This window comes from Larus michahellis, chromosome 9 (assembly GCF_964199755.1).
Source record: "Larus michahellis chromosome 9, bLarMic1.1, whole genome shotgun sequence".
NCBI classification, from domain to species: Eukaryota; Metazoa; Chordata; class Aves; order Charadriiformes; family Laridae; genus Larus; species Larus michahellis.
This window is the reverse complement of record NC_133904.1, coordinates 50,880,905-50,890,579: the sequence shown is the minus strand read 5'-3', so window position 1 is coordinate 50,890,579 and position 9,675 is coordinate 50,880,905. Positions and strand designations below refer to the sequence as shown.

Here is a 9,675-nt window from a genome sequence, read left to right as displayed (position 1 = left end):
GGTTGCAGATAGTTTCAAACAGGGGAATTTTTGCGACTGGGCCAGCACAAATATTTGCTTTAGTGTGCGCTGGGGAGAAGGGGGGCAGGCAGAGGAGAGCAGCTGCTGGGGGCCAAGAACATCCACGGGAGAGGAATGCCAGAAAAAAGCAAGATTAATGTGCTCTCCCTGCTGCGTCCTTTGGGCTCCTGCCCTCCTCCTGCAGAGCAGCAACCCCGAAGCCCCACACCAAAATCCCAGAGGAGCCAAGCCAGGGCTCCGTGGGAAGGGCTGCACCCCCGCCAACCCCGGCCTGGGAGCAACCGCCGATGGGGGGGCAGCAGGTGCCAGGGGGTGCCCGTGCCCTCCCGAATGGGCACTGAGAGGGACAAACTGGCAGCTGGGGTGCCTGTGCCTTCCCAAACGGGCACCGGGAGGGAAGAGCTGGCACCGGGGGGGTGCCTGTGCCCTCCTAAGCCGGCACCGGGAGGGAAGAGCTGGCACCGGGGGGGTGCCCGTGCCCTCCCGAATGGGCACCGGGAGGGAAGAGCGGGCATCAGAGGGTGCCCGTGCCCCCAGCCCGATCCGTGCCGGCGCAGGGGGGTCCCGCCGGGGACAGCCCCGAGCGGACCCGTGTCTCCCCGCAGCCCACGGCGCCAGGTCCGGTCTCTCCTTCCCGGCTGCCGGGATGCGGCCCCGGGCCCCGCCGCCGGCCCGAGCATCCCCGAGCGGGGCCGCCCCTCCCTCCTCTTCCTCCTCCTCCTCCTCCTCCCACCGTCCGGCCCCGAGCCCCGGCGCCGCGGCCGCCCCAGAGCCCTCGCAGCCGCGGGGCTGGCCGGGGGGAGCCGCGCCGAGCCGAGCCGGGCCGTACCGAGCCGAGCCGGGCCGGGCCATGCCGTTCTACAAGCGGAGCGTGGTGGCGCGACGCGGGCGAGCGGCGGTGCCTCTGGGCGAGCTGCGGGACGTTTGCAGCCTGGCGGCTCTCACCCTGCTCCGGCAGCTCGCCGACCTCTGCGGCCACTCGCTCGCCCTCCTGGGAGACATCGAGGGTCACCTCCTGGCCTTGGGTCGCCGCACCGGGAGGCTGCACCGTCGAGCCGCCCGCCTGCAGGCGCTGCTGCGGGGCCGGCCGCTGCGCGGGGCGCCCGCCGCCCCAGGTAAGGCCACCCCCGCCCGGCCACCCCCGGGGGGTCCCGGGGTCCCCCAGCTCCGGGGGGATGCGCGGCCCGGGGGTGTCACCCGTCAGGGCTGCGAGGGGGATCCCATCCCCCCTCCCCAGTGCAGGGCGGTCCCCGCCGCTGCTCCCCCGACGTGGTGTTCCCCTCCCCGGGTGCCCCGCGTCCCCTCTCCGGGGCGTCTGACCCGCACCGGCTCCTGCTGTCGAGGTCCCCACTCCTCCGTCGGCGGGGAGGTCTGTCGGAGCCGGGGGACAGGGCGGCTGAGGAGCGGCGACGCCACCGCCAAGCCCGTTCCGTCAGGGCTGCCGGGGAAGCGCGGCCGGGCTGCGGCGGCGGGGTGAGGCTGGGGCAGCCCAGCAGCCGCCTCTCCCTCTGCCCGGCCTTTGTTTTCCCGCACACAGTGGGCATTTTCCAGGCGGCCGGCCAAGCACGCGTTTCACGCTGCGTCCCCGATTACCGGGAGCCGTGTCGTTCCAGCCTCTCCGGGAAAGCGGGGATGCCAGGCTACGAGAGCTGGTCCTCGCCTCCGTGCCACTGTCCTTGCCTTGGATGCTTCGCCCCGCTCCCGGGGCAGGGGACCGGGGTGGCCGTCCCCTCGCTGTGCTGGGGAGCTGCAGATCAGCGCGGAGCAGCTTTCACTCGGGGTTTTGTGACACTCAGGGCAAATGACAAGTTGTAGCCTGGGCGTCCTGTGTGTTCATCCCTCTCCTGGCAGCGAGTGGGGTTTGTTTCTGCCTGGACTGCTTTCACTTCCCATTTCAAGCGTTTCGGTTTGGCACAGGCTTCTCTGCTGGGTCAGAAGTGGGCAGCCTGTTTCAGAGGAGCTTAAAATAACCCCTTTTTGGAATTGTTTATAAAAGTTTGTTTTAAAAGGCTTTGTGGGGCGGGGAGGGGGAGTGCTGCTCGAGCACGTTTTCCCCAGCAGTGCAGTGCATTTCTCAGGCCCTTGGCAAAACGCGTGTCTCTCGTGCTCTCTGCAACCCCCCTGGCAAGCACCGTCCTGCTGCTGCGTCTGCATGGAGCCATGGGAATGAGTGCCAGCCCCTCGCAGCCCGCTCCCGGGTGCGGGGAGCCAGTGGGGACCTCAGCCCTGGCCCGGGGGATGCACTGCTTCCGCAAACGCTGCTGGAGTAAAGCAGTTACTGGGGTAAGAAGAGGCTCCTGCTGTCCCGTGCATCGGCCGGTAGAGAAATGAGGGGACAAGGAGGTCCCACCGTCACCTCAGCTGACCTGTGCACAGCACCGGTGCAGCGCCAAACCCTGCAGCGTCGTCACCCTACGTGCTGGACCGGTGTCACCCGGAGGGGGAGCTGGCCGTGACGGTGACCAGATGGCCCCTCGCCACCCGCGTCTGGCTGGCAGGTTGGGAACGCTCTGGTGGCCGCGGGAGCCTTGCATGCTGCCGCGGCAGCTGCGGGAGGCGGGGGGACGGCGGGGGGACGCGGGGACGGCTGCAGCGTGGCGAGGGCAGGAGGCAGCCGCTGCTGCCGGCGGGTTGGGTTTGTGGCCCCAGGGTTGTGTTTTCAGCTGCGCGTCAGTGCCGGCGCCTGGAGCTTCTCCTGGAGCAACATCACAGCTCGGTGCAAGCGGTGTCAGCTCCTCATCAGCATATGCATGTGAACAGTGAATGTTGGTGCCTGTGCACGTGTGCGGATGTGCAGGGATGGCTCTCTCAGCTGGCTGGCTCGCTGCGGGTCGGAGGTGTGTGGTGATAAAAATGCTTTGATTTTTTTGGTGGCAATAGCTGGGGCAGTGCCAAGCGAGCGGGGCCGTGCCCACCACGGCTCCCCTTCACCCCTGCTCTGGGGCACAGAGACTTGCGGGGGGGTTTGCATTTCTCTCCGCACCCCAAGGGGAGCACAACCCACCCACCCTCCTGCCGGCTCCTCATCCATCCACCACCGCGGCCCCTGCAGCCAGCAGGGTGTGGAGTCCCCGGCTTTACTGAACTCTCTACTTGGGGGCAGAACAAAATTCCGATTGCTGTTTCTGTTGCTGTTTGTTTTTCTAAGAGCTCCAGCACCAGCCAGTCGCGGGAGAACAGTTCATGTCCCTGGGGGACGGGAGCTCCTTGCGAGCCCCCGGCCCCCATCGCTGTGGGGAGAGCAGAGACAGCCCGAGGCTGCGTGAGAACGCTTTGTACCCGGCTGCGGCACCGTGCTGAGTCCCTTGAGTGAGGAGCAAATGCTTAACAACAGCCTGCATGGGGCTTGGGGCTCTTTTTCTCCTCATTTCCATTTCTTGATCCAATGGCAAAAATCACATTCCTCCTCTTAAACTGGAATAAAACCCCATCTTGTGCCCGGGAGGTGCAGGGGAACATCACCCAGAACCACAGGTGCCCTGGTGTAGCCTTCACGGAGCCAGCAGGGTCCAGGTGATGCGTCGCAGCCGGCCTGGCCACTGGTAGGGGCAGTGATGGCGCAGGCCCTGGGGGCAAGCGGTGCCGTCCCTCGGCAGGGCTGGAGCCAGCGCTGGTCCTGCGCATTGCCGGCCGCGGCACCTGCCCGCTGCCATCACCAGCTCAGGTCGGCATGTGGTGGTTTGCCCTCCCCAGGGACGGTCCTCTCACCACTTCAGCTCCCGGGTGTGGGCATCCTCAGGCGGGTCAGGAGCCTTTGCTGGGCTTTGGTTCCTCCCAGGCAGGTTAAAAGCATCCGAAAGCTGTGGGTCTCCTCGCCGGAAGGGAAGCCCCGTGGCTGGGGAGCTTGGGCCACCACTGTGCAGCAGGACGTGTCCGTCTGTCTGTCTGGAGGCTGTGAGCTGGTGGGAGACGCCTTGTCTTCCTCATCAGGAGGGGGAGATGCTGGTTGCTGCCAGAGGGAGGAATCGCACGGCGAAGGGCCGGGGGAGCGCTCCATCCGGCGAGGCAGCGCGGCTGTTTCCAGCACGAGACGGCAGCCAAGGGCTGTCGGATTCCTCTGCTCTTATTCATCGGCAGTGGCGTGAGAGCAGGGAGGGTGGGCGCCTGTCCCTGGGGAGCCGGGCGCATCCCACCCACCCCCAGCGGCTCCGCTGCTGCCCCACGGCACGGGGAGGCGAGGATGCTGGCGCTGGGCACAGGGGTCCCACCGCGGCCGATGGCAGAGCGGGGACCAGGCTCCCTGTCCCACTGCCCTTGGCACGGCCACATCTCGGAGGGGTGGGACTGGACCCATCCCTCCTGCCAGCGCTTGGCACTGAAGGTGGGGGCCGCTGTGCAGCCCAGGAGAGCCCCCGGTGCTCGGGCTTGCCGGCTCTCGTGCTGATCCCCGACCGGGACCCAGCTCCATGGGCACCGGCTGGGTGACACGAGCCAGCGCTCCCGGCTCAGCGCCCTCCCCACGGGACCCGGCGGCTCTAGAAATAAATCTCAGCAAAGAAGAGGCGGGGGGCCCGGCGCCGGGAGCTATTTAGACCACGGTCCCCGAAGAGCTGCGGGGACGGTTCTCTGGAAGAAAGGCTGGGCTGTGCTGGCAGGAGCAGCTGTTTACGGCTCTTGCCGTTCGCCGTGCCCTGACCTCCCAGCCTTCATCGCAAAACAAGCCGAGAGAGGCAGAGCCAGCCCCGCGCACGCCGCCCAGCTCCCTCCTCGCCAGGGGGTAAGGGCTGGCACAGGCGTTTTCCCCCAGATCCTGTCACTGGTTTTAAAAAAAAAAGAAAGGAAGAAAGAAAAAACCCCTTGCTGACTTGCTTGAGTGTCGTGCCGGGCTGGAGTGGCCGGGCTGTCCCTCGGCCCTGGGCAGAGCCGCTGCTGGGGACAGGGGCTGCAGCCGTGACCTGACCCCCGGGGATGGCTCTGATTTGGGGGCTGGATAGCTGAGCCCCGCTCCCCCCAGCCCCACAGCTGCCCTTGCCAGCTCCTCTCCGTAGGGTCAGGGCCCTCCAATTTGGAGCGAAGATGCCGGGAGCGGTGCAGGGCTTCCGAGCCACGGGAGGGAGACACCCCAGTCCCAGGGGACGAGAAGGGCTGGTTTGGGGTGAGATGTGCGCCGCTGACGGGAAGGGGCACTTGCCACGGGGCAGCTCCGATCTCCCCGGCCATCAGGACAGGCTGTGACAAGTGCAGGGTGACCCATGGCAATGCTGAAGCAGTCTGGGGAGGTCCCTGCCCCGGGAGCCTGGTGCTGCTCAGCCTGGCCACAATCCGCCGCAGCCTCCTCTGTGTGGCAGAGCGGCTCCCAGAACCCTCCCGGACCTCCAAGATATTTTCCCTGCCTGCTTTTTGCTACCCCAGCGGTGATCTCAGCTCCCCCAAAGGCTGCCTCGGCGCGGGCGGGAGGCTGAGCGAGGCCGGGATGGAGAGGTTCGGCTGCCAGAGGAGGGGGAGCGGGAGCCGCACCCTCCCTCTTAACAGGAACCGTCTGCGGGAGTGCCTGGGCGAGAAGGCGGATAGACGCGTAACGCACGTCTCCCACCCGGGCCCGCTTTGGCTGATGGCTGTCTGCAGCGGCGGGCCGGTAGCCGCTCTCTGAGAATGTGAGAGGGCAGTGCGGTGGCTCGGAGGAGCCGCCATCCCTGCCCCGCGGCAGCTGCCCCTCGCCGCCGGCGGTGCTGCAAGGAGAGAGCGGCCCCGGCTGGGATTTGCCACCCTCCGCGGTTGCACACCCTGCCCCGGGGGGTGCGGTCCCTGCTCAGGGGACATGCTCGGGACATCTTGGGAGCTGGCGCTGAGGGTGGCATCGCCGGGTCGTTGCTGTGACCTCTCTCCCTCCCTGCGGGGGTTTTGCTGGGGCTGGGATTCCTGCTTAGACGGACCCAAATCCCGCTTCCGACAGGAGACATTTCCACCCTCGGGCAGCATTTTGAAAGGATTTGGGTGGGAGCCGGTCTGGCTGGTGTCTGTCCTCAGGAGCCGGGCTGTGGCCCTCAGGGGCAGCAGGTCCCTTGGGGACAAGCAGGTCCTCGGGACCCCCGTCACCCAGCAAGAAGTGCACGGGGGCAGGAGGGAAGGTGGCCGCCACTGTCCCCTTGTGGCCTCGCACATCCCTGGTGTCCGTGTTTCCTCCTGCCTGGGCCGTGCCCTGCGGCGTGAGCTTAGAAGAGACTCCTGTAGCACCAGTCTCTCTGCAGCAGAGCGGTTCCTCTGAGGACGCACTTACAGCATCACCCCGGCTGTGAACGCGGCAGCCGTTACGGTGCGCAGGAACACAGTTTGGCTTCAACTGCAAGTCTCCAAAGAATCTTGCATCATCTTGAAGCAGTTTGAAGGACGCGTTCACCTCCGTGTGGAAGCAAGAGTTGGAGCTCACTTCGGCAACCCCTTTTCCAGCTGCAGGGAAGGATCTCCTTGTCACTCGGGGGAGGAGGAGGAGTGAGGGTGCAGCGGGACCGCTCCCCGGGGCCTGCGTGCGGGTTGTCCGGGCAGCGAGGAGCAGCGGGGGGTCATTTCACTGCCGGCATTTCTGACAGCGCCCGAAGGAGCACCCGGACTCGCAGGAAGGCCTCCCGCTCCCTCCTTCAGCCGGTTGCTCTGTAAAGCACCAGCAGCTGCTGGGGCTGGGCTTTGGAGAGGAGGTGACGCCCTGGGCCAGGCTGGAGGGCTCTGTCCTGCCTCGGTGGTGCCAGGCGCTGGACCCAGGGGGATGCCACAAGGACCCGCACTGCTGTGGATCAGCGGCTCGTCCCCCCAGCGCCTGCCGTTCGTGGGACTTTCCTACTTTGCCAGTGCCAGATGCTGTGCAAACCTGATGGGCCAGCTCCACCCAGCACACGGAGCGGCTCCTTGGCACGGCAAAGGTCATCTTGAGGCAGAAACAACTGAAAGGCAGGAGTCGCTCACCCCAGGGCCGGGGTCCCCTCTGCCAACCGGGACTGGGACGTGGCCAGCGGGCATGGCCAGGGCTCCTACCCCTCTTCCCAGGGGTGAAATATATGGGGCCAGTGTGTGGACTGCCCTGTCACAACCTGCTGTGGGGCACAGGGACACGAGCTGGGGTGTTCAGCGCACCCCATAGCCCTGCCCCATGTCCCGAGCCCAAGCCCGGGCTCCCAACGAGCGGGGATTTCAGGAGTGCTGGCAGCACTGTGGCATCGGGGCTATGGCACAGCGGGGCCGGCAAAGCAAGTGGGGCACCCGGCTGGCAACGCTTTGGCACCTGCGCGTGTTGCCCACCTGCCCGTGCCCTCGGCCACCTCCCGGGCGCAGCCACAGCGTGGGGAGGGGATGCCGATGCTAGCTGCCAGCAACAAGTCCTGCCCCCAAACCCACAGCACCCCAGCGACCAGCATCCTCCCGCACAGCCCCTCGTGTCCCAGTGTCCCCACTGCCCAGCGGCTGCCGCTCAGCCCCCCAGCCCGGCTGCCAGCCTCCCTGCGTGCCGCTGTGGGTGCCAGGGCTGCAGGTTGTGTCTCCAGGCGGGGCAATGGCCCCCCCACCCTGACACCCCTGTGCAGCGGGGTGCCCCATGCACCCCCCCTGAGTCATGTCCTGTGGCCTCGCTGCCACCCACGGGGCGCTGTGGCTGTGCCTGGCACTGCCCAGCATGGCCCAAATGCCACCGATGGCTCTCACATGCCAACTTTGTGCATGCTGGCCACCCTCTGCCTCACTCCTGATGGGCATGGGGGGGACGCAGGGGCCTTTCCTGGTTGCTTGGGGACCCATCAGTCCCTTGGGGGCTCATGAACTGTGTGCTCCCCAGGTACCTGGTGCCCAGCACTGTGCCCGCTGGCCATACACGGCACCCTGCGGCCGCTGGCACGGGGCCGGGCAGCACGCTGGCTGCTGCGCACGCACAGGGACTGTTCGCCGGCAGCACAAAGCCTGGATTGAGCAGAGCTGGCGTGGCGCTGGAGGGGCTGAGGATGCTGGCAGGGAGAATCGGCTCCTCTTCTGCTCGGCCGTGCCAGTGGGCTCCGCCACCCTCCTCCTGCGCTCGTGCCTGGCAGCGAATACGGCCGCCCGCTGTGGGCACTGGGATGCTGCTGGCGGGGGAGCGGGCTGGTGCGGCTCTGGGTGAGTACCCGCCGGCACGCCAGGGTGATGGACCCCCTTCCGCTGGAGCCCAGACCCCCGGCGCAGACTCCAGGCTGGCACGGAGCGTGGCTGGCAGCTGGTCCCAGCTCCCGGAGCCTTAGTGGAGCTGCCGGGCGGTGGGGGGAGGCTGAGCGTGGTGGGCAGTGTGGAGATCGGGAGCAGGTCGTTAGCCCCTCCAGTTAATCTAATGACGGCAGATCGAAGCAGCCGGGGGGGAGAAGCTCATTCCCCGAGTTAAGCAGGCGATGGCTGTTAGCTGCGATTTTCCTCCCTTCCCGGCACCTTGAGTCCCCGGCCGTATCCATGCTGAGCAGCACGGCCCCAGCCTGAGCTTGGATCCCGCCTCAGTGTCCCCGTGGCCAGGCAGGAGGACGGGGACAGCAGGTCACAGGGCAAACACCATCCTCACGCATGTGCTTACGGGTCTGTACGTGTCTGAGCGTGCACGCCTGTGCCTGTCGCAGGGGCGAGGGGCTCCTGGGCATGCTGTGGGTGTCGGGGTCTGTGCCGCCCGTGCTCCACGCCGGCTGCTCTTGGTGGAGCCTCAGCCGGTCCGTGGCTCTCGTGGTCTCTGACATCCCAATGGAAAGGGGTTCCTGTAGCTCACAGCCGGCGCCGGCAGTTGTCAGCCCCAGAGCGCCCGGGCACTGTGAGGGGATGCGGTGCCTGGAGAGATGCTGGTGGGTGGTCCCGAGGCGCTTGCTCCGTGCACAGTGGAACTGAGGGGTCTGTGCTGGTGTGGGGTCAGCGCTGAGACAAAGCCCACGCAGGGCAGGGTCCCTGCTCCGTCCTTTGCCATCCCTCGCAGGGTGCTTGCTGCGCCCGTGGCTGCCGGCCCCAGCCTGTCGGCAGAGCGGGGGCTGCCCGGGCCCCTTCCCTGCCCGCAGCGCGGGTGCCGGGGCTCCTTCCCAGTCCCGGCTGGTGTCCCCCTGCCAGGCAGGGCTCGCCCATCGCCATCCAGGAGGCTCTGGCATGGCCGCATCCTGCGGAGCAGAGGGAGCAGAGCTCTCTGTGCAGATCCAGCTTGCGGGCGCATCCCTGCGGGTGCACCGAGAGGCTCCCTGGCTCCGGCCGGCCCCCCCGCGCATTCCCCCTCCCCACGGCTGTGGCCAGCAGCCGGCAGCTCCCGGGTGGTCCCGGCTGTCAGGCTGTGCGTGGGCTGCGGGGCCACCTGCGAGGGGCCGCCTCTGTGGGACCGGCTCCCTTCCTGCCCGCTCGGGAGCCCAGCCAAGGGGGGGCCTGGATGGCTGCCGCCCCCAAGGCCATGGGGTGCAGCCAGCCTCCGGGGTGGCTGTGGGTCTGGCTTTGGGCTTCTTCGGGCTGCTCCCCAGTGAGCCCTGGGGCCAATGGCTTTGGCAACAGGCTGCCGGGAGGCTGAGATGCTCCAGTTCATCCCATTGCACCCCACGCCGGGAGACAGCCCTGCTGACCAGCGGGTACCCGAGAGAGCCGGAGCAGAGGGAGGGTCTCTGAGCGCCTCCAGAGCCGCTGGGATGTTGCTAATGGGAGGGGGGCGACAGCCTGCATTCACCCGGGAGCTGCTCAGCAGGCTCTGCCCCA

The 9,675-nt window shown here is 67.5% G+C and overlaps 1 protein-coding gene across 2 annotated transcripts in view; it reads left to right on the top strand.

The window, feature by feature from the left end:
• The first annotated feature begins 797 nt into the window (after positions 1-797).
• Positions 798-9,675, top strand: part of NHSL2 (NHS like 2) — a 34,856-nt gene continuing 25,978 nt past the window's right edge. The window contains exon 1 of one of the 2 annotated variants that reach the window (XM_074599913.1): positions 798-1,136. In XM_074599913.1, the coding sequence (XP_074456014.1) occupies positions 872-1,136 (265 nt within the window). In that variant the 5' untranslated portion in view covers positions 798-871. Of the gene's footprint in view, positions 1,137-8,042; positions 8,095-9,675 lie in introns of those variants that run through there. The other variant, XM_074599916.1, reaches the window with a different exon arrangement.